The sequence below is a fragment of the Maylandia zebra genome, linkage group LG20 (genome assembly GCF_041146795.1).
Source record: "Maylandia zebra isolate NMK-2024a linkage group LG20, Mzebra_GT3a, whole genome shotgun sequence".
Taxonomy (NCBI): Eukaryota; Metazoa; Chordata; class Actinopteri; order Cichliformes; family Cichlidae; genus Maylandia; species Maylandia zebra.
The window spans coordinates 29948225-29973012 of NC_135186.1; the positions used below are offsets into that span (position 1 = coordinate 29948225).

The 24788-nt window shown below is 40.6% G+C and overlaps 1 protein-coding gene across 3 annotated transcripts in view; it reads right to left on the reverse strand.

Annotated features, from left to right (window-relative positions):
• LOC101484534 (inactive dipeptidyl peptidase 10) overlaps positions 1 to 24788 on the reverse strand; it is a 26661-nt gene continuing 1873 nt past the window's right edge. For 2 of the 3 annotated variants that reach the window (XM_004560421.3, XM_076877969.1), the window contains 24 exons: positions 19558 to 19672; positions 18131 to 18226; positions 17857 to 17951; positions 16252 to 16323; positions 12314 to 12366; positions 11639 to 11720; positions 11056 to 11176; positions 10822 to 10976; positions 10438 to 10535; positions 10147 to 10270; positions 7800 to 7841; positions 7615 to 7719; positions 6902 to 6993; positions 6053 to 6100; positions 3959 to 4077; positions 3819 to 3866; positions 3420 to 3518; positions 3079 to 3145; positions 2748 to 2942; positions 2594 to 2648; positions 2400 to 2499; positions 2233 to 2291; positions 1421 to 1493; positions 1 to 1322 (listed from right to left, as the gene is read on the reverse strand). In XM_004560421.3, the coding sequence (XP_004560478.2) occupies positions 1105 to 1322; positions 1421 to 1493; positions 2233 to 2291; positions 2400 to 2499; positions 2594 to 2648; positions 2748 to 2942; positions 3079 to 3145; positions 3420 to 3518; positions 3819 to 3866; positions 3959 to 4077; positions 6053 to 6100; positions 6902 to 6993; positions 7615 to 7719; positions 7800 to 7841; positions 10147 to 10270; positions 10438 to 10535; positions 10822 to 10976; positions 11056 to 11176; positions 11639 to 11720; positions 12314 to 12366; positions 16252 to 16323; positions 17857 to 17951; positions 18131 to 18226; positions 19558 to 19672 (2331 nt within the window). In that variant the 3' untranslated portion in view covers positions 1 to 1104. Of the gene's footprint in view, positions 1323 to 1420; positions 1494 to 2232; positions 2299 to 2399; positions 2500 to 2593; positions 2649 to 2747; positions 2943 to 3078; positions 3146 to 3419; positions 3519 to 3818; positions 3867 to 3958; positions 4078 to 6052; positions 6101 to 6901; positions 6994 to 7614; positions 7720 to 7799; positions 7842 to 10146; positions 10271 to 10437; positions 10536 to 10821; positions 10977 to 11055; positions 11177 to 11638; positions 11721 to 12313; positions 12367 to 16251; positions 16324 to 17856; positions 17952 to 18130; positions 18227 to 19557; positions 19673 to 24788 lie in introns of those variants that run through there. The other variant, XR_013094700.1, reaches the window with a different exon arrangement.

Here is a 24788-nt window from a genome sequence, read left to right on the forward strand (position 1 = left end):
TTTTCACTGTAAAATGGGAAACTTTATTTTCAAGGATTTATGGGGAAAGGAATAGCTGGTTGTCTACAATCAATGGCATTCTTTTCATACCAACTGCATGCATGGTTGACAGACTGATGGTCAGGCCCAGCATCTGTGGACTGTGACATAATGGCTCAACAGTTTGTTTCAAGGAATAGTTTAACTGTGCAATACACAAGAAATGGTTAAAATGTATCAAAACAGAAATGTACTGCACTTCCAAATACAGTACACAGGCCTACAGTTGTTTTCATTCTTAAACTGGAGCATTTAGTATAAATACGCTCAGCCTCAAAGTCATTCATAATCACAAAATGCAAACAAAACTAGTGGATAAAGTCCACAAAATGTATTTGGCACACTAAAAATGATCCTTATCTTAGTTTATTTAAGCCGGGAACACACTACATAAAAAAAGAACTTGAAATAACTGATTTTACAGTGAAACCTCAAATACTGTGCAGAGTATGCATAGCTCAGTGACCAGTGGTGACAGCTTGTGTTGTAACTTAACTTTTGTGATGCAGACATCTTGCATCACAGCTGTCCCAAATATTTGGTTTTGTAAGACTCGACTCGTTCAGATGGGGTGATTTTAAGCCTTTTAACGGCATTTTATGCAAATCACTAAACATGCAAGGCTGATTCATCTCTTACACTGAGTTTCCTTTAAAGTGCGTCGTGTATTCCCGGCTGTTGGCAGATTTTGCCTTTGCAGGCAAGATTTAAAATCAGCAAAACACCCAAAATGCAATGTAAACTAATCCACATCATGCAGCCATTACGACATGCATGTTTTAAACTCTTTGTAAACTCTCAGCAGAATCATTAGCTGTCTAGTAGTCCACATCTTCTAAAGTGAATTTTGTAAACAAATAGGGCCTCAAACATACATTAAAACAGCAGGAACTGTGCAACACATTATACAGTACATCAATGTTTCCAGAAGTTATAAGAGGTGATCTGATGCGATTGGTCCCCACTCCTGTGCTCTTGCGCCTGATATCCGACTCAAGGTAATGCATTAGATGGCATACAATCCTTAGAGTGTCCCTTCAGAAGAAAGAAAGGGGAACACTGGGCTCAGTTATCTTCCTCCTCTTCATCCTCTATGGAATCTAGGAGGGGCCTGTGCTTCAAGCAGGTCTGGAGGTAGTTCACCACTGTCCGCTGGAAGTGTTTGATGCTGCGGGGCTCTCTCAGGATGTGGCCTTCATCTGGGTACAGCTGCAGAGAGTAGTTGGCCTCCACCTTTACCAGACGGCTCAGGAGCTCAGCGCTGTGCTGGAAGTGTACTCTTGCTTTGGATGAATACACACAAACCCACAAATAATGTAAGGAAAATTTACCCCTCAAAAATATAGCTGTCACATTTTTCATAAAATGAACATGATCTCACCGTCTGCAGTTCCATGCAGAATGAGGAAGTTCTCATCTTTCAGCTTGTTAACCTCCTCCAGCATGGAGGCAGTCTGAAAAGATTGCAAAAGGGGATGAGATATTGGGTACACCTAAGCGAAATAATAGCAGTCTATCACACTGGCTCCGCAGTAAATCCCTCCTTGACAAAAAAAAGTTTCAATGTTTAGTATTGGTTTAACTCTCTACCCCTTGAAAGTAGACTAGAAGTAACCCTTAAACGACCTAAGCTCTTTTCTGAACCGAACAATCAGTTTCTGGGTTTCTGTCATATTTCAGGGTTGCTTACATAGCAAAATTACTGTGTCTATATGAGAAGTAAGTGAGGGTGGTCTTGACGGCTATCTTTGAAAAAAACAAACAGTAAAAACGAATCTAATGGTCATCAAATCATGTATTTATTGATACATATCATATACTGAAATGTCAAAACTCATAATTAAGGTTACTGGTGAGGTCGTTAAATGTCGTCTTAATAGGGTAAAAAGTTAAAGGGTGGTTATTCAAGTTTGAAATCTTACATGAGGCTGTGGTTTTTTGTTCAGGACAATTCTATCATCAATGTATTTATAATATTTCGCACCATTCATAAATCAGTGAGGGAACACAGTACAATTCAACAGCTCTGCAAACTAAAGTCTCAAAAATGACCATAAATTGTTATTAACAACTTGGTAAAATGGTTTAGTTATTAGTGATTAACTTGCAATCAACTTCAAGTTATCTCTTAACCCATCAAAACACACTGAGACACCTGAATGTCTCAGTTCTAGACTAACTTTAGAGTCTCACCAAGTAAGCATGTTCCTCCTTTGCAGGAAGTCCTAGGTACCTCTCCGAGAATGCAGCACCTTCAAACAGTAGAAAATTTTTTCTCTGATAAATTAACAGCCTCTGAGCTGTGACACAATTTTCGTAGCCCGGTTACATGAATAGTTAATGACAAGATCTCTGCTCACTGTAAAGCCTGAAGTCAGTTATTGGTGCCACAGCAGCTGAGCACTGGAAGAGCTTATCTGTTGCTGCCAACATCTTGAGAGTTAAATAACCACCAAATGCCTGTATTGAGAAAATGAAACGTGTTAACATCAATTATATCTGCGATGAGTTTCATCCAAAGGAAATAAATGTCTAAAATGAAAAGTGCCATAACCTTTCCATAGAGGGCCATCCGGCGATCGTCTATATAAGGCAGCTGCATTAACAACCTGCGGAAACAACGTAAAAGACCTTTAGTTTTTCAACTACCAAGATTTGTTTTTATATTTAATCTATAAATGCTTCTGTTTTAGCATAATTGGACTGACTCTATAACTGCCAGATAATCTTTGACTCTCATTGAGCCAAGTTTGCGCGGATCCACAGCAGTGGTCTTCTGTCCACGGCCAACCCCGCTCCTGCCATCCACCCGGGCCAAGGCCACATTGTGCATGCTGGAGAAGACCTGAGGCCAGTCGAGGGCAAACTCCTCCGTTACAGACTGACTGCCAGGAATGCCATCTCTGAACAACAAGAGGAATAAGATCAGCAAGTGTGGCGAAATCTGTTAGTCTCGGACGAGCGATCAAAAGATTAGGGGTCACAGGTTGCAAAACAAATGGCAGCTGACATTTATCAAGCTTGTTTAATGATACTTACACAATGATGAGGAGAGGGTGCAGGTTGGCCTCATACCCCTGAGGCAGAGATAGCTTCAGGTGCAGATCTACAGAAAGGAAACGGGGCTTGAAGAAACACATTTGTCTGCATTTATTTTTTTAGTTACTAATTACATCCCAACCGAAGGACATTTTTACTATCACTCACAAACAATTAAAACGAATTACTGCTTTGGTCAATACTTAACTACAGTTGTCCCTTCCAGGCTGAGATTCTTGTTCTGCCAGTGCTCCATTGTTTCTAATGATATTAACTGATTGCTTAAGTATACTTCTTCAAACAGAGTTTAACAAATAAGTGCAGCGGTGTCTTTGCGGTACCATGGTTATCTGCTGAGAGTGTCCTGAACAGAGTCTCAGGGAGTCGTTTGTCCTCCAGAGCTTTAGACAGACGGCTGTTATCTTCCAAGACGACATACCCTGTGGAGATTAAAAGACAAACAAACCCCCCCCCCCCAATACTGTCTTAATGTTTTTCCCCCATCAAGACAGCCGCAGCATGCCACCTGGTTCCATATCATCTTCACATAAATGGCTCTAACTGAGAGCCACAAGCAGAGGGCAGTGTTCACAAGCATGACAGTAATGGATTTACACTTAGGCTCTGCTTGAATGTATTGCTCTCTGTAGGCTGTCTGGGGAAACTGCAGACAGCCGGTGTGTATGTGTATATGTGTGTATTACTTTACCATTACTGAGACAAGAAGATCTAACACTCACTGGAGGGTTCCTTTGTACTGTGAACCGTCACTTTAGGGATTCCCGGGCCTGTGGATTTTTCAAATTGACATTATAAAACCAACTGTCTGAGCAATGCAAGCCTGTATGTGTATAAATATGCACGTGCGTGGGTGATTTACCCAAACAGTAGAGTGTAAAGTGGGTTTGATTGGGGCTGAAAACGGCTTTATAGAAACGGCATCCATCTATGAGGTTACAGGTAATGCACTGGCGCTGAAACACTCCATCTAAGTCCACGCTTTGAAAAAAAGAGAAGAGATTATTGATCACACTTCAAAAGAACAGGAAAGTCTAAAGCAGTTTGATTTGCTCCAGGAGTGGGACAAATGACTGGGGCAATATAAAGGAAAATGTCAATGTCAAGAGACAGACTGTTCACAGAGTTGACTTTTCAGAAACAAATGGGGTTCAATAAGGTTAGACGTAAAAGTCGTTATACAGATTGCTCTGTTAGGCAGTGTTGAGTCTCTAAATGTCTCTCCACCACAGTGCTTACAAATTTCATACAGTATTAATCATAGACAAAGTTTAAGCAAGCCATCTTCCCTTCTCTATAATGGTGAAGCATTTCCCCAAGCCCGAAGGTATGTAAGCTCATAAAAAAGATATGAAAGCTAGGAGGCTGATGAGGGAACAGACAAGTGGTTTACCATAGGTGAGATCATCTGTCTTAAATGACTCTGGCCCAAGCAGCTGGTGTGGCTCATATACAGCTGATGCAAAAATGTGCAGCTACTCTTTCTTAGCTTTATTTGATAATTTTATAGAAACATTAATGACCCCCACATGATATCCTGCTAACATTCCCACTAAACATCACACCACTTTCTTTGGTTTTAAGTAAAGTATCTTGACAGCTATTGCCCGGATTGTGATAAAGTTGGCTTAGACATTTATGTTGCATTTGAGATAAATTAAAATTACTTTGGTCATCCTCTAATTTCTCATTTAGCAACATCCTGAGGCAAAAATAAAAAATTAAGTCTGTCACGGTTTATGGCCAAGTTCCCAGAGCATTAATGACATTTCCATCAGCCTCAGCTGCACTTTGTGTTATCTTCTAATTAGCAAATGTTAGCAAATAAGAACAGCCTCACAGAGCTGCTAACAGAGCAGCAGACTATAGGTCTGTTAGAACAAGTAATGTAAATAAGCTAAATATCTAATTACCCTGACTACTGTCACAATGTTGCACAAAATCTGCATCAGGTCAGTGTCTATGACAAGCAATTTTAACACTTAAGTGACCTTTTTGTAGTTTCATTTTATGTATCAATAACTGCATTTCTCCTAATGCAACGTTTAATCTTGAAGGTTCCACAATAACATGACTTGCTATAGCAATATAAAGTACTGTAAAGTAACTTTTATATTTTTGGGTGTATTTTCGACATCCTGAATTAACATTCTGTACCTAGACATAGAAAAACAGGTCTTTGGTCAAGAGTCAGGTACTTATTTTTAAGCACTTTGAAAAACAACAGAAGTTGACCAATATGCCCTCCAGCTGAAAGAGCAACAGTAATGAATAATAAGAAAAAAGTAAAACAAAGGTCTGATGGGAGTTAAAAGATCAGAGAGGTTAGGAGGTGCTAATTCATACAGTGATTTTACAAACAGGCAATAAAATCTTTACATCAATACTAAGATCACCTGTGAGGAAATGCAGAGAGGTGAATATAGATAATACGTCTTAATTAAATATGCATTTTTTAGGTGACTGCAAAGACTAGCTGCCACGTACATAAAGAATTATACAGCCAGTGTGAAATGAATGAGGGAACCACCTTCTTAAAGTCAGAGAAGGAAATGAAGCTAAGAAAATGATTCTGACAACTGATAAGTTTATTTTCATTAAATGAAAATATTTTTTTTTGCAAAGGATTAATGGTAGCCAAGGTCACCACAAGGCATGAGACAACAAACAATGTTAAAAGCAGGTTATTCAAAACAGCCAGAAGTGAGGCTGCGAAATTTTAGTTGGTTTTGGAGTACATCTCTAATTAGTAGTTGAGCTGAGAACTACTCTTTGTGTTTTTGGAGTGGTTTTTAATCTTTCATTCATCTTTCAATGGTTTCAAACATCACTTTAAACAGAGGCTCCGTATCAAGGTCTGCCTACCCTTTGGGTCCCTGGGCCTTTACCCCCATTCAAACCATTATATATCATAATCCATTACAAACCATAATTACAATTTCAGATCAAACATTACCTGTAAAGGTGTCTGCTCTGTCTGGATTCCTCTGTGCTCAGGAAATAGCTGAGGAGGACAAAAACAAATCATAGTTATAGCACGTTACTCACAGTATAGTCCTAGCACTGCAGATAACATCTGAGAGCCCCTGCTTCATCCTAATTATTCCAGATATCAATAATTCATGACAAAAATCTATTTACAGCTATTTACATACTCCAGCATGTAATAAAAAATCAGCCATATTTATTTTCTAAGGCAGAATTAGAAATGATGATTTTTCTCACAGTACAGTATTTCTCATGCTTACCATCCACTCCTGTATAAATGTAATCATAGGATTGTACACTTGTGTCAAATGTAAGTAGAACACTGTAAGTCAGAACTACTTGTCTTCAGGCACAAAGCAGCTACCTGGGGGGCTTTGAGACTGAAAATAACTGCCTTTCTTTGCTTGTCTGCCATGCTCACACCTCAGTCAATCAGCTCATGCAGGATAAAGACAGATTTAAGCCATAATCTGCTCTGGTCCAGTCTAAGTAATCCTTTACGCTCTTCAGATTCGATGCAATGCCTTCCAAAGTCAGAGTTAAAGCTGTTTCCTTTGGGGTATTTAACCGAGATCAATCCTACATGTTAAAATGGCATTTTAGTTATTTTTAATTACAATCACGTGTGTTTAGCCTGATAAAAGAGCCTGCTCCCCAGAGGTTGACACATCTAGAACTTATTCTCAGCTCACAGAGCATAATTATGGCCAGTGTTCGACTCTACTATACCCGCTGTCACTTGTGTGTTCATGGTAAGAAACAGAGCACTGATAAAGCCGTATTCGCCCCAGCACCACACACTGTGGCTCACACATACATTTTTCCAGCCTTCTCGTCTAGGGCGCAGAGCACGGTGACGTCCCAGCTCCCTGATGTCAAGAAGCGAGGAGGGACAGAGGGGATGGCAAGCTGCGTTAGACAGAGACACAGAGATGAAGAAGTAGACACCTTCGCTGACTAAAAATAGGCAGAAGGATACAGCAAGAATGCGCCAGAAGACGACAACAAACACGAAGAAAGGGTCATGAAGTTCAATCGAAGAAACTGACACAGAGGGAGGTGCAGGCAGAGTACTTATAATTATTACGTTTTTTTGGGGAACTAAAGTTAAAGAGATATAGGAGAGAAACCTCAGAATATGAGCCCAAAAACTACAAAGGTGTTAACTTTGAAAAGATAATTTTCTCCTGCATAGTTTATGTTTCTTATAAAGCATCATTAAACATGTTTAATTACCCTGCTCAAGATGAATGAGCTGTAAAATGGAAATAAACTGCAAAGATAAAAACAGCGAAGGACCAAGAAAATATTAATCTGCAAAATCACTCCGGGGATAAAGACTCAATTGTTTGTATAATTAGGGGGGAAATAAATGCAATCAAATAGCTTTGCCTGTGAAAGAAATGGAGGAGACGGTGAGAAAAACACACTTTAGCTTCTATGCTGAAGAGATTAGCAATCACAGTGCGTTTATGTGACCTCCCCCAAAATGTTAACAACAGCTTATTTTAAAAACCTCCCAAAACTGACCTGGGCTGCAAGACCAGCAATGTGGCGAAACTCTCCACGAGCACCTTGTTTTGCTGGCAGGATGGTATAGAAAACAGAGCCGTCTGCTGAAAACAGTGGCACATCCTGCCAAGGAAAGGACACAGTCAAAAGAGAGACAGAAGAAGAGGAGTGAACAGATTTCATAGGACAAAAGAACAACATACCTGTCGCTGGTTTTGCATTATGTCCATGGCCATCTTGTGTTTCTGTGAATTTTAATTTCAGATAAGGTAGAAAAACATTAGTTATATGAGTTATAAAGTGCTTTATACCAACAAAAGTGAACTAAAGCAAATGAAAATAGCGTAAAAATAGAAATTGTTGTGGGTTAGGGTTCAGCTTTTATTCTTTAGACTTTTTAATTGAATAGAGTTACCCGAGGCTCTCAGTGTATTAGAGATAGATAATAGTAGAGGAGAGGGCAGTAAACACTGAACAAATATGGATTACATTCTTTCAACTTTTCTCTAATGTTTACTTTTTCTTTAATGTTTTTTCTTTAGCCTTCAGGATTAGTCAATTCTGTTAATGTGCTTTAGCGCAACCTCTGATAACACATCGTCTGACTGTCACACACAAGTCATTCTAGCTCCCTTTCCTCTTCCTTTAAGACAGCTTTCTTTTGATTGCTTGCCCCTCACAAACACAGGGTCTGAACTGTATGGGCGGGGCTTTTGTGCTCACACAGAAAAAAAACTTCGAGAAACCAAGCATTTAGAGCACTCTAGTACGTCAGGATTTGGCTTCCAGGGCTATGCAAAAGTCTTGAGCCACCCCTCAATTCCTCATATTTTTCTGGGAAAATGGGAAATAGATGCAGCAATGTACTGAAACATGCAAACATAAATAGAAATACAGTATATATGTCAAAAACATAATTTGTTCTGGTATTAAATGGTGGATCAAAATCTGTACTTTTCTGTGTTCATAATTCATTTTCGATAAGATCTCCAACAACCCTGGCTGAAGGGCAGCCCAAAACCATGACGAGGCCTTCACTGTGTTTTATAGCTGCAGACAGTCACTGTTTGATCTCTCACATGACCCCTTCTATACATACTGATGACAATACAAACCAAATATTTTGAATTTGTCTTCATCAGTCCACAACATGTTCTCACTCCCAAAGCTTAACATTTTACGCTAGGTGACAAATCGTCAATATATTACGCTTCTGGCCACCCAACACGTCCCTGGATTACGTGACTGGAAAAATGAGGAAACATGAGAACCGCTTGGAATGAATCTACACATTTACGTTTGTTTTACTTAAATGGCTTTGGGAAACACTATCTAACATCGTTAAAGTGCTGTTTAAGGTTAGGGATAAGGTTATGGTAAGGGCTGGAATACATGGCTGGAACGTATATTACCGCGGAGTGTCATTCTACTGGATTACATCCATAACTCGGCGCGTAGCCTGAGAACGCGGACGGACACCTTTCACGTTCCTCAGGAACACCACGGGACGTGACAAATCGTCATTATATTACACCTTGGGAGCGAGTCCCATTTCTTCTATAACTATCAGACTGTAGTGATGATGATTTGAACCAAAATTTTCAAAATCTAATCCACTGGTTGTAACTTGACAAACCTCAGACTTTTTCCTCTTTTTCTGTTTCCTTTCCTTAAAAAAAAAACTCTTGACAGCCACCCTTCCACTGAGACCATTTCTGATGAAGCTTCAGTGAACAGTAGATGGATGAACTGAAGGGCCAGATAGATCTCTTAAGTCCTGTGTCAGGAGTTTGCTGGATTTTTCCCCACAATTTCCTAAGTACATGACTTTCTGTTCATCTTCTGTAGATGGGAAATGAGAACAAATTGTGCTTCTCGGGACAGGCTGCTAGTAGGAAAGTCCCCAGAGATACAAGTAAATTTGTTTATTTGCTAAGTTGTCTGCTATGTGTAGACACAGCAGTGGTTCATCCCTTGAATTAAATGCCGCTTTTATGCTCGAATGATTCATCGTTCTGTGTTACTTGCCTTAACAAACAAACAGAGATTCTTCTGAAAACGGTCAGGTACAAGGATCGAACGGAAAATGAGGGAAAAAGCTGCCAATGTCCAAAGAAAAACTTTAAAAGACATTACTTTGAAAACCTGGAGAACTCTTGCTCAAGACCTCTTCAAAAAGTTACAAGCGAGTCTGGCGCCTTGGAAGCTAAATGAGGCCTCGCTTAACATTTTTTCACAGTACTGTATACATGACAAGAAGGAAATATTAAAATAGGTCCCTTTTAATATAATATTTTGGAATATTGAAGTGAGATCTGTGAGGATTTATAGAAGAGCAGCAGGACTAAAATACTGCAGTACATCACTGAAAATTCTTCTCATGCAGCAAATGACCTTAAATATTAATCCAGTCAGTGGAGATTTGGGAGCTTAAGGAAATCAATCTTAACTCCCAACACTGTGTAAATGAAGCAAAAAATTCTATTACAGCTGTATATTGCAGCAGAAGGTGCTCAGATTACTAATGTGGAACAAGTGATGACCGCTCACCTCTGAGCATGCCCCTGTGGTAGCCTCGCAAACACAGAGCACAGATTGGTTCTGTGCACGATTCAGCCAACGAACTGCGAGCCGGGTGCTGCTGATCCAAGTCACCATGGATATGTAGTTGTCTCTGAAGAAAGAAAAAAGGATACATGAAGAAAGTATTAGAAAGTGGTGCGAAGAAACTGAAAGAAAAAGAAAAACAAGCAAGAAAACTTTGGACACGTGTAGTAATTTCAGGTGTGCTTTGAATCCTTTAAGGCTTATTCTGTTTCAGCATTTACGAAGGTGTACTACCTGGCTCTGAGGGAGTCCGGAGGCATCATTTCCAGAGTGTGAGCTGGACCATACAGATTCACCACAAACAGACTGACTGATGGGATACTTGAGCCAGCCTGTGAAGAAAACCCCCCCCAGATAAAATAAACTTAAAAAATATGAAATGAATGCTCTTTATAAAAGCAAATCTTTTTAGTCATGCAAACAGCAAGAGACCTACTGCACTACTTGTCAGTCCGCTATTTTGGTTCAGGCTGAGGCACAGCTGCTTCAGAAAGACCCTTTGTTTTCCCCTTTATAGTTTATTTTATAGTTTTGCGAACTCAACTTCAAATGATGAAACAGTGGCATTTTTCTAAACTGCCTACACTTGGTGACTGCAAAGTGCTTAGCTGTTTTCACCTTAGGGTAAGGGAAGAGCACATTGGAGGGGTAGAGACCACCTAAGAAATGAGGTATTTCCATCACAGGTGTAACAGAGTTGTTGATGCTGAGGTATGCAAGGCGGGCACCATCCACAGACCACCAGTGGGCGGCATATTGTAGCAGCACCTCCTCTGTTTTGGAAGAAAGAACTATTGTAATATCAAAGTAAAAGTATGAATCTGGAGAGTCAGCAGGTGAACTACATTTTACCTTCATAAGTCCAGTCAGAGAGGCCGTTCACCACGTATTGCTCCTGGTCAGTGGATGTAAGACGCAGGGGTTCGCTGGTCACACTCGGTTTGTAGTAGATATCTCCGTCAAACACAAAGGCCTGGCATGAGCAGCACAGACAGAAAGCACCGCCAATCCATTATCAAAGACAGCAAGGTTGCAGACTTCATTGCTGGCTCCATGATTCGAGAAGCGGACACCCTCCAAGAATGAATGAATCATTGGCTAGCACACACACGGGTGGGAGCCAATACATCTTCACTTGCCAGTTAATAAGCTGCAGATGAGCACTGACATAGCAGCAAAAGCCAATTACATTGCAGGTCAGGTAGACGAATTATATATGTATTATGAGCACAAAACCCCATTACAGTGCGACAGCCACTTCAGGTGGAGTTCATTGTATAAGATATTGTACCTTTGACGTTATGATGAATAAAATTATGTCAAATGGAGGAGGCATTCAGCATTATTATGGATTTTAAAGGGTGATAAACACTTCCACCATACTGACAGTTTTAATTGATGCAGATGACAACACATGAGTAAGGCCCTCACTTACCAGCTGGTTCCCCTGAGGTCCCCAGGAAGCGTACTGTAATGCTGCCTTCTGCCCCTCTGGAGGGCTGAGTTCAAGCAGATCCCTGAAACACACACAAAAACTCAAACATAAGCCCTCCATTAGGGAACACTCTCCTCTTTGAAGCCATCCAAGGTCCATCCAAGCCCTGCCCTTGAGGGAGCTACTGCACTGTGAGAACAAAGGGGCAAGATGCAGAGAGGGAAAATGAAACAGAGAACGGGGCTGATTCATGCAAGAGTGCAACATTTCTTTTTCTATATTTCTAGCCACAATTTTTTTTTAATTTCCTTAGGACAGGCAAACATTTTTCTCCAAGGCATACTCGGGCAATATTGCAGGTCCTCCAGAAATCCTTTTCAGAATAACTCCTTAGAATTTCAAGGGATCACTCACAGCTACCAAAGAGTTTTTTTTCCCAGAGATAATGCTGAATATGATTCTCAGGCAGTGAAATCTGAAGTACAATACAAACCTTATAGAGCCTGGAAAGAACACTGACAAATGAATGGACGTCTGAAAGAAACATGAAATACTGATTCAAATGAAACACGCTTTGGGGAAAGTTTTTTTTTTTTTCCAATCTGCAGGTCTGCTTGCATTGGTAACGCTCATGCCCAGTGCAGCCCATGCATTAGCAGTGATGATTCCACCTACCCATTAGCCACACTGTAGATAGCATAGGAGGCAGTGAAGGACTGAGAGAACACCTGAAAAAGGTAGAGGATATCATGCACAAAGGTGTGCCGCACATAGATGAAAACACATACTTTAGTGCTCACACATGCACCTGAGCATGTACAATTAAGGTTAAATGCAAATGAGACAAATATTATGACAAAAAAATTTTACAGTTAAGCATAAGCAACAAGGAGCTATGTTTGCATCATCTAAGTGCTTCTGAAATCACTGCAAAGACTGAGTCGAGTGGCTTATTACCTGGCAAAAAGGAGCAGCATAATTTTATTCCAAAATTACAAAGGTAAAGGTTTAGTGAGCCTATAAATATTTCACTGATAATAGTTATATTTAATATTATTCTTTCACCTAAGCTAGAATGGAAGTGGAAAATTGCTTCGTGCTGTAAGTATTTGCATATGCAATCATTTTTAGTAGATGGTATTTTAACACTCCCCTACTTTTTATTGAGCCAATCACATCTTTACGTCTTAGTGATATGGACTTAATTTGCAGGAGTCATTAAACTACTGGCAGCAATTTCATCCATATTACATCATAACTGAGATCTCAAGTGAATAAGAGAAAGTTGGACCTTCAAGACTGAGCAAAAGAGACAACACCAAAGACATGGCATGTGAAAGAAAAGCACAAAAAATGAAGACAGACATTCCCATTAAACAGCATCGTTAAGGTTAATATCCTTCACACTGAGCTCTATAGTGGCTGGCAGCTGTGTCGCAAACCTTAGAAAAGCATCAGAAGCTCTGAATAATTAAATTAACACGTGTGTGAACGAATTTGTGCATGTAAGTGTGTCTCTTAACTGCAACTGATCAAAGCAATAGCTAATGAATTCAAGGCAAAATATTGATTTGCACACCTCTTTTTTCAAGCAAAGAGTTGGAAGCAGCATTTGCCCACTGGCCACTAAGGGCCCCAGCCACCTGGAAAACCAATCCCTAAAGAAATTAAATGTCACATCCTCTATACAACACATTTAGTAGTGAAATTGGATTTTTTTTTCCCCCTTCTTCAGTGCTGTCTGTTGTTAGAAAATGCATGAATGGAATGACACAGCGCTAAAGCTGCAGGGATAAAGGAGTGGAAATAAATTTTAAGGCTATCTAAATGAAATCGAAATCTGATTGTAGCATAACGGCTGCGCATGAGGGGCTATGCATTAGGTGGAGCAGAAAAAGAGCTGTTCACAACACAAAACAGGAGCAAGAAAAGGAAGAGGATAACATGAAGTGGTGGACACAAAAGGGAAAGTGAGGGAAGAAGATAGAGTGAAAGGAGCCGCGACAGGACGTTAAAGGGGGGTATCAGTCTTCAAGACCAAAGGGGGCAGCACTGCTGTCAGCACCATACCAAATCAGCTATTTGTGATTTGTTTAGAAACCAAAAGATTCTGCTTGTGATTTAACATCACTGGCAGATTCTGTGTTATTGTGTGTTTGTGTGATAAATAGAAAGAGAGAGTGAGAGCATCTGTCATAAAGAGGCAGAGTGAATTCTAATGTGGTTGCCAGTAACATATCATAAATCCTCCAGATCGTGCTGCCTGTCAGCCTCCCTTTTACTACCCACCCCCTCCATGTTGCCAAATAGGGGGGTATGGGCACAACACATGATTACATTCTCAGAAGATATTGCTGGATAATGTGACAAAGACTGCGTATAGAGATTACAGCACCCTTTGCAGGAGCACAGTTATTAGAGGCTTTTGTACAACGTAAAACTCACAATGCGGAGATAATAGCATCCTTCCTTCTCAACATTGTTCCTGCCTCACATGCATTACTTAGCAGCCCCACAATGCGCTGCCTTTGATACAAGCACCCATCAGGGTTTGCTGCAGAGTGCAGACCCAACTCCCTTTGCTTTTTATTTGTCCCGAAACTACACCGTCTTGGCAGGCACCGGTTCATTTGCCTCCGCTCATCAATCCTGGTAACCTCCACCGCCGCTGAACTATTTCAACATCACTCATTTGAAAATATGTACGTCCTCTCTTTTTTGCCTTTCTGCTCTCACACACACAGAAAAGAAACTCTTAAGGCAAACCTCTTTAATTCAAATAAGCTTTAAGAAAAGATATTTTCCTGTAGGAAACCTGCTTTCTCTTGTTCCTATGTGTGGAAAAATTCCCTAACTGACTTATGCACATACTCTCTTATCAAAATCCATTTATTTTCACTTACGGGGCACAACTCTCCCCTAAAGCCTCTAGAGGTAGTACAAAATCCAAAGAAGCCTTTTAACTTTACACATAGCCTGCACACACATTTCTCTCTCTACTACAGCTCTCTCCTTCTAGTATCTCGGACATTTTTGGGTATTCTTTCTGACTAATTTCAACTGGGCATTGTATCTAAGGTCAAGCGATGCATATCCCATTTGCAAACTCCTCCATCGTTACTGCCTTTCCCCATTGCTTTCTGTGTTTTTTCCTCTCATTCCCTACCACTATCTGCTCTTCTGAACGGCAAAGCCGCTGCCTGGCGCAAACTGCTTCAGTCAGCACAAATCCCCCCAGAGATAGACAGAAAAAAGTGAGTGAGAGTGAGGAAGATGAAGCAGGAGAAAGAAGGAGGCAGCCACAGAAAAGAGGAGCATGGAGGAGGAATAGCCCCCGCGCACACTGACAATATGCCAGCCATGCTAACACAGAAATTTATTTCTAAATAAACAAACGATTCCAGGTGCCATGCCTATTGTCTCTGATTTCTTCGAGTATGCGCACACTCTGAGCATACAGATTAGACAGGACATTTCCTGCTGATATCAAAGGAAGTATGCTAATGACATAGAGTACGATCAACCAAAGCAACCCACAATCTGGGCACGGATCTGAGCCCTTTCTCTATAGAAATGTGTGAAAGCTGATTGAATCCCCACTAACCGCTCAATAATTTAGTTAGAATGGATGCACTGTGTTTGTGATGATGCTGTAACACAGCAACAGGCTCATTCGTTCCCCCCACACAGAGAAAATATGATACGCAGTGATTAGAGCAAAAGCAGGTCTCTAAAGGAAACCCAGAGAAATGGAAAAGGCTGTGAGGTTGAATAAAGAAGAGACCGAGAAAGCATAAAAATCTGTTTAAAGATTGTTAATAAAAACTCAGGGAAATGTGCTGAGAGCCTTCATTTCCTCCTAATTCTGTTTTCTTGCCTCATCGATTACTTGCACATTACACAACTTGCCTTCCCTTTGAAGAAAGATTCACCTATTTATTAACCATGAGGGCATTTAGAGAGCAAGGTGGCTGGTGGGGGGTGGAGACACAGAGCTATGCGGTGTTAAAAGTAAAGTGAGCAAAAGATCTGTGTTTTGTCCACCCCAGCGCTGATCTGAAACCACCTGCAATCGAGATTCTCGTCAGATTCTCATTAAAATTCTCCCCCCCGAACAGGCAGAGGTGATTTCATTACTGCAGCTCCAACTTCACCTCTTCATCTCCTTGATCTCCCCATCCCCCATTTGCACTTGTGTGCTAAACTCTTCACGGCAATCACATTCAAAGCTTTCGTCAACTCCCTGCACGTCGTGCCATCAGCCAGTTTAAATATTCAGCCCCTCATATGTTAACCCAGTCATCGAGCAAGTGGTGTTATGGAGCTGAAGATTGCTGCAGTTGCATAAATGAGCTCACTCACACGCTCTTTTCTCCTCACACTCCTTCTGTTCTTGCTCTTCTCCTCGTTTTTTCATTGAGGCTCTGATCAGGATGCATGTCACAATTGTTTTGCTTGTCACTAGTGGCCTGTCAGACATATGGTGGTCTGTGAGTCATAACAGCTTGTCTTTGATACTAGTGGATAATTCATGACCCTGGATAATTTCTGGATAAGATTGATGATTCTTTCTGGGGAAGTCTGAGCCCACTTGTCATTCAAAGGCAACTTACCGGTCGAATGTTATATGCCAAGAGGACAAACCTCTTGTCTGCAGACACTTGGAACTGAGTAGTGGTCAGGTCCTACAGAAAAAAAGACAGCAACGCTTTATTAGAAAATCTTCTTTTTCATTCCAAAATGTTTTAGAATATTTAGTATGATAATTCCACTTTTAACTGCCTTCTATCATTTCAAATAAAGCCTGTGACTGTTATTCTCTGATGTCGAGTTTTTCCTCAAGAATCATGTCTGTCTTGTACTTTCTATAGCTGCTTTACTGGAAACATAAGCAGCCCATTATTATGATGCCGATGATGCATTTATAATTTTGTGATTTCTGCACATCTTGCAAATGCCACATAAAGTCACAGAGGAAAGAATATGATGTAAATAACGTGGAAATAACGTGTATTTCCAAGTGACATTGAATAAACTGAGCCACACACACACATTAAACTTAATAACCGTCATATATCCTGTAATTTTTGTTTCCTCTGTTGTGTACGGGGTCTCCAGCCTTTCATGTATCCAGAACAAAGCCAAAGACCATCAAATATAAATCACTGCCGACAGAATATCAGTCTTCTTTTCACTATTGTGGTATTCACTAAAACAAAGATTTCTTCAGTCCTTTTATTCAGTGTGTAACAAGATATACACAGAAAACTCACAAATAACCAAAACTACTGTTTGTTCTTCAGTGCTATAAAAAAGCTACATACCTTCAAACATTAATCTACTCTTCTCCTTCACATTTCGACAGTTTTAATGTTTTATATTCTAGTTTAAACCAAGTAGCTGTGGGACGATTATAGTTTAGTTTAAAATTCTCGAGGACATTTTCTAGCTAAAACTCCATGTCACACTAATTCCTTCTTCAGATTACTGACTTCCTCCATAATTCATGACTTAATTAAAAATCCCTCTTACAAGCCAGTTTTGTGTCATGAGAACATGTGCCATGTGTTTAAGGCTTGTGGTGATCTAGCTTTTGCTTCCCATGTTTTTGCTTTCATTAAAATCTTCATTCACTCGTTCTTCATTGTCTCTTATACAGGTACGAAACTCTTGGAAATAAAGTTTTACTGATTTAATGTGAATTTTTTATCTTAAGGATAGACACTATATTTAGGTGGATCTGTCTCAGCGATTCATTTATTTAAGGAAATCCTGTATACTTCTTCATACCAAAAAAAAAATCTTTTTCTGGAATTGGAAACAGCAGCAAAGATGAAAAAACGCTCTATCCCAAAACCGAGGAGTGACTTCTCAACCTGACAGCACAGCCCTGCTTTAAGCTCCTCGGCAATGACCCACATAAGTCTGTCAGTGTCGTGCAGAGGCGGCGTTCAAAATGATGCCCCTGCTTGGGAAATTCTCTTTGAAGGCTCGTATTGAGGGCTCACAGAGCAGCCAGATTGGGGGGGAAATTAGACGATGCTGTCACTCTTCCAAATCTTTTTTTGTCTGAAGTGTGGGATGTGGAGCAGTGGGAAATACAGCATACTCCTCTTAATCTGTCTATTTGAGCATCAGTGTGCCCAGGCCTCTGTGGATATGATCAATTGTGTATACTGAAATCTATTCTCTAAAAGTTTAGTGTTCCTGTTACTCACCAGGGAGCTGTTGTCCAGCAGAGTTGTGGTTATGTTGCTGGTGAGGCTGAACGACAGGACATGTCCCTCTCTGGTGCGAAGAGCAACTTCGTTCTCTAAAAAAGGTTGAGTTCACAGAAGAAGGTCTTGTGCTATTAGAATGAAAGAACAGAACCAGTGGCTGCTGCTGCAAACCAGTGGCTCAGTCGTAGGTGACCTCATTAAAGAGGCGTCAGACTGTTATGAGGACTTTATCAATGAAGAGTGATTTGTGAGTGAGAATATGGATCCTTACCATTCAGCCATGCCACACAGGGGTTATGAATCTTAAATTCTTCACTCTCGAGGTCCTCCATCGTGAGATGGGAGCGAAGTAACAAGTGAGACTCGTCTTTAAAAGCAAAGAGACAGCGATAACTAGCACATCAAAAACTCTCCTTTGTTTACAGAAATGCAAAGTCTGAGGCTTTTCGCAACTTGGCCTACATTCCTGCTTCATCTTGGATTCATATTTTGCATACTCAAAGTTACTGTTATTACTTTGCAACACTCAGTGGAATATTTTTCTATAATGTAAAGATGTGGGGGGGGGGAATACCACTGCGAGCTTGCCTAAAATTATCAGCAGTAAAACAGACATCTCAGTTCTTTAAAGGGACTCAGTATGGCATCAAGCACAGTACAGCTACAGGAGCATTGGTGCATTTAATATTTGTACGTGTCATTACCATATTATGAGCACAGGGCAGATGTCTCATTACCACATAAGTCTCAGTTATGGAGCCATGTTGCTATTTAAATTTAATAATAATTCTCCTCTCTTGAAGAAGAACATTAAGAGTTTCATGAGACTCCAGAGCTGTCCACGCAGAACTGTCAGTAGCCCAAAGAAGCCACCTCACTCAGTCATTGAATTCAGTATCTGAGTGTGTGAACTAATCTATTATTAACCATCACAAAGTCGGACTTTTAAATCATAGCACGGTGCTTTAAGGAATATTTTGGCATTTGAGTCAACTCATTTTATGATTTCCCATTAAACATTTTCCACGTTATTAAATACCTACCACTACTAAAATGCAATTTACAACAACGCCCTTTTCCTTTTTTTGGACTCCTTGGATCTGAATTTATATTCACTGAGCAGCCTTGGGGGAACCGCTAACCTGGCCTGACAATAACAATCTACCAGCAGCTCTAATTAACAGAATATATCCTGTTTGTTTAATCTTTACTGAATCTAAAATGTGAACCCAAGAAGTCACTTTTGGAGGTTTTTATGTTCTCTCTAGTTTGGCTGTATAGCTTCCTGAATTTGTCCTTGGTTGCCTGGCAACTGCTCAGGGCCAAGAAATTGTCACCTAGATTAAAAGCCCATAAACGGTTGTATTTACACTGTGTTTTTTTGTCAGGATTAAACAAACAGGAGAGACAGCGTTAATTAGTGAGCTTTAGAGGTGCTGGTAGCAGGATCCTGTTACTTCTGGAAAGAAGGCAGCTGGTTCCCTCTGTTTCCAGTCTTTATGCAACTAAGCTAAGCTGCCTGGCTGCTGGCCTCATATATTCCCTGCCCTACTATAGACTTATGAGGAGTGTATGCAATCAGCACTGCATTAGAGGTTCTTCAGTGCTCCTTAAAACATCTCCTCTCTGCTATGATACTTTTACTTTCCCCAACATCTTTCCCACTATTTTAACCATTTTCTTTGTCCACATTCTTACCAGGTGTGAGGAGGATGACGGAGAGAATGACCAGAGACATAACAGCTAGGATCACCACCATGGCGATCCCTATGCCCTTCCAGTTCCTCGGAGGACCATCTGTACTGCCCAGGTCCTTATGTTGAAGAGTACACAAACACACAAACACTGTGATGAATGCGAGAACAGCTGAGGAGGAGGACATTAGTGCTGCTTCATTTCCACAGTCACAGAAATTTCTCCCCGACAGGCTCAGGGGGCTAAGACCAGCCTTCAGCATCGTAGGGCTCTCACTGAATTACACCAATTTTCCATATGAGAACAGCACAAAATTGCTGCATATGAGAGATATGTCTTTAATTGCGGCACCAATTTTAGCCACGCCGTAATTTTTTCTTTTTTTTTTTTATCTCTGCTTCATTTCACCTGTTACATGACTGATGGGCCATGTGGTACAGCTAAAACAGAGGGGGATGAGTTAAAGAGTTGTTGAGAAATGTGTTGTTCTTGTGTGCATTTATAGAAAAAAAAAAAAGCTATCTCATACTTCACCTCCAAAGAGCTGCTTTGTGTGTCGGGATTTAAACAACAGCACTGGATGAAGTTGTTAAAAAGGCAATAAAAGGAAGAAGAAGATAATATGATGAGCAACAAACAACAAGCAATTACCAAGAGAAAAAAATTTCAAACTTTAGATTCTAGTCCTCGTGTACCCTCCGAATCAGGGGAAACTGATAGAATGAGCCTGCATCAGTATCAGTCACAATTAAACACAATTGTGTGTGATTCCCAGGCTGTGCCCTGCTCCCCTCATAATGAGTTGCTGGCACTGCTGGAGCCGCGCGTCTGCTGGAGTGTGAAAGTTCAGTCACAAAGCAGCCATAAAACTCAGGCTTCATTATTTCTGTTCACCCCTTTGACTTGGCCCTCAAAACCTCGCTGGTCCTGATCACTTTCCACCAGGCTGTCAAGAGGAGGGCAGCGGAAGAAGGGCATATGGGGTGCACTGGTCAACAGATTGCTGCTCTTCCGTGCTCCCTGCATGACACCAGATGCCCCAGTTCTGTGTCATACTATCCTTGACATCAGCCTTTAATATCTTAGTACTTTCTCTCCCCCACACATGTGCCCTTACCTCTCTTCACTGTCTGATTTAAAGCCCCCGATACTTAGTCTATTAAACTGCTGAAAACTGACGATGTACTTACATAGCTGGAGTTAAAATGTCTGGAAAAACTCATTTCCATGTGTGTTTCTTTATGGGTCCAACTGCATCAAAAGTTTAGTTCTGAGACACATTTTTTACCACTTTCTAAAACATTACATGTTTTCACACTCAGGGCCTGCCAGCACAAAACTCCTGCCAAGGTCTCATCTTTAATAGATCTGCTCGGCTGCAGTATCGTAACATGTTCAAAATTAAAACCAGTTACACCTGAAGGGACAACTTGTAAGCGATGTTTGAACTTTCTGTGCAGGCCAGAGCTAGGAGATTAATGTTGAAGGCTGTGTATCTCCTGCCTGGTCTAACACTGTTTTATCACATTTTCCTGCCCTCTTGGTTAACAATTGCTCCCCAGTCTGCTTCTGGTAGATAAAAAACCTATAGTATGTGAAGACTTTGGTAGAGTACAGTTACTGAATCATATTGCACAGTTAGCAATTTTGGCTAAAAGTTTGAAAAACTGCTATAAAAAAATTGAAGGTCTATAAGAAAACAGTGGATATGCTGTAAAATGCAGTCATTATTAAGCATAAAATAAAACTGCATTGTTATTTCAGTCAAAACAGGCATTTTCAACTAAAGTCTTCACTTAACTGATACCACTACACTTGCACGTCCTTTCTCTCTTTATATGAGCAATATGAGACCTGGAACATCTGCCTAATGAGATGCACAGCTCTTATTATTCTCCTGAGCACAGACATTAAGCTATACTTCCAATTAAGGTCGCGCTGTTGTTAAGGCAGACAGGGAGAATCCCAGATTTCAGTATATAAGGAGTTTTGTCACGCTTGTAAATGAGGTACAGAGCAGACAGACTGAGCAGAATCCCCAGAGTGAACATTGGCGAAGCTGCTAGTGCCTACTGGCTGCTGGTCACAAAGCATGTGGGAACCTAATGCAGCACAAACTGCTGTCACAGTCGAACAGATGACAAGCTGTATGACAGACCAGGTTTATCTCAGTCAGCACCCTGACGGACAAGCAAAAATATCTCCATGTGGGTTTTCTGCTGAGCCAAACCACAACTGAATCACACATAGACAGTCTTTTTATTCAGCCTGCGTGATCCCACACGAGCTGGAGTGGAATCCGGGATGTGGTGTCAGTCAAACACCAGAGGGTGCAAGATTGCAAATCAAAGGCAATACCTCTGTGGATAACTCATCCTGAAGGCATCCCCGTGAGAGGAGTTTTGGCGAACCATGCAGAACTGAATTTGAAGAGAGAGAGAGGTCTTACATTTGCCAGCAGAGCCACAGGCTTTTCATTCAGCCAAATCATAGAATCAATAATGTGTACAAGGTCCAATGGGAAACAATTAACAGTGGGAATACAGCCACTGAGAAAACTTTTAGATAGACACTCTTCCTTAAACACTGTTTCCTGCAATATATGACAGCTCCTAGTGGAAGAACCTCACAAAAACTAAGCCTGTTTTGTGCCTTCTACCATTCTGACTTAGAATTTACACTAAATAGAAGCAATTGCTTATTTACCTGCACACAAACAAACTGGCCCCCTTTCCTCAATGAAGTGCACACAAAATCAGACAATTTGAACTGTATTGATCGAGTTTGCACACTACAAAAGCAAGTCACGCCAAACACAATTACTCAGTCTGCACAGCCATGCACCACAACTGGGTTGCGCAGAATCCAGGCGGCGCTCAGAATTCATAAATTAGGCTCAGGAGACCTCCTTAACTCCATCTTCTGTGTCTTTGCGGCATCCAACAATAAATCACATGCAGGGGAATGAAGAAACCAATGCAGGCTGTTCAGGGATTCTGCTTGTAGATTTGCATACCTCCGGGCACCCACCCTACTCCACCCCATCCCTTAATACTGGCCAGTAATGTTTATTGCACACAAAACATTGGAGAAGGCATCAACGAAATAACTACCAACATATAAAAGGGAGAGATGTATTGGCAGTCACATACAGCCCTCGATATAAACAAAAGCTTCCTGATTTTAAGGATTCACAATAACAGGTTGCAAGGGACATCTGCAGATAACCCACATATGCATTATCTTGTCAATATTTCCCCTTCCCTTCATTAAAAATGAAAGTCATCATTAGAGCAGACTGCTAACTTTAGCATAGTTTGAATAAATGGTAACCAAACTGCTGTAGTAATGACATCAAGACTGATCCGTATCTAAGGCTGTCTTTCATGAACTTCAGTGCTCTAACTCACTGCACCAGAATTATGATTTTTAGTTTCTTATCCCCCCCCACAAAAAAACCCCCACAAAAAAAACAGTAGGTGGTAGGACACCATATGGAACAGGGCAGTTCTTTTTGCCCTCGAGGCTATTACCAGACAATGCAGCAAAAGCCTTAGTGAAATGAAAGGCTGCTTTAGCCTCTACTGCTGCAAGGCTGCCCTGTCTTCTTTTCATGCTCCCCATCACACGCACGAAAATTACTGTACAAAAGGTTGCTGTACAAGGGAGCTTTTCCTCAGCGTGTCCAGCCACTCAAAGTGGCCAAGCTCCTGCCTTAGGAAATAAGCAGCATCAGTAGAAACACATGTGGGAGAGCTACGGGTGAGATATAGAGTTACAGTACAAATAAAAAAAACGAACATGCCATTTTTTAGCAAGCTCTAAAGGGATACCAGCAAATGATATACACGTAATAGGTTCAGTGTAAGAGCTCCCAGTGTCATGCTGGCACTTAACCAGCGTTAAGGATAAAAAATATTGCTGTCACTGCTAGTTGCATTCCTTAATGGCAGGGATTTACTGAACCACAAACAAAGCGCTGTGTTTTTCTGACACAAATATGCTTTATTTTGTTGATGATTGTCACATTAAGTGGAATCCACAATCCACTTTGTACATTCTCTATCTAATATTTTGACACACCAACACACGACACAAGTCATTTTCACTTTTTTCTTTTCTGGTCCAAAGGCCAAGAGACAGGTGGTGCCTCGTGAGGCTGTAGATTGCAGTCTTGTAATACTAGGCTTTATATAGTGTCAATAGTATTTGAACTTCGCTGACTTGAGACAGGTGAGAGTCTATAACCCAGTGAAGCAGCAACAAACCCTCTTATTGAAAATGAACAAATATTATTGTCTCATTAATTGCTTCGCATATTGATTGGAGACTGCACTGAGATGCTGTGTCACTTGCAGCTAATGGAATATTTATAAGCCTCACAGCCGTTTGTGGCCCTCTGAAAGAGACAAAAGTGCAGAAGGATTATAATAAAAGATTCTTTTAGACTATGATTTCATTAATACTTCCTCTCATCAGCTTGTAAGTAAAAGACTTAAATATTAGTGTGTCATTTAATGCCAGACATCTCTGTGATCTGTATCACAAATAGGCTACGTACTAATTAGATATAATTAGACTACTCAATCTAGTCTCTTGAACACTTTCACCTTCAGGGTAGCCCTGTTCTAATGACCACTTGATTGAAACCCTTTCCCAAGAAGAGTGACAGTTTGACCTGTTCATTATTTGACTTGCCAAGATTTAAAAATGGACTCTGCTGAAGAGCAGCCAATAAAAATTCCTGAATAATTCAAGATTTATTTTTTAATTTAAGGGTTAAATTCAGAGTTTACAAATGATGCCACCTAACTTACGTGTATTTTCAATTTTACATTAAACCATTTATAATGCAACCACACTTACACACCATCGGTGAATGAAAGGCAGAAATGAATCTTGCAGATCACATCCTGTGCAATAACATTACATGTAAATGCATATCAGTGAGCTCACAAGTTGTTTAGAGGCAAAACTGTCTACTCATGAAAATACATGAATGTTACATTTGAATAGGGAATCTGTATGGAATCAGAATTACAGATATTATGGAGTATGTGCCATAACTAGCAAGGGTTTAAAGTGTAAAAAGAAGATATTGGCTCATAATCTTTGCTCATTGACAACACATCTATGCAGCAGAGGGCTGATCAATCATACAGCGCAGCCTGCCTCTTTATCACTGTGCAGGTCCACGCTGGAGGGGACAGTCTCTTAGAACAAATTCTCACGTC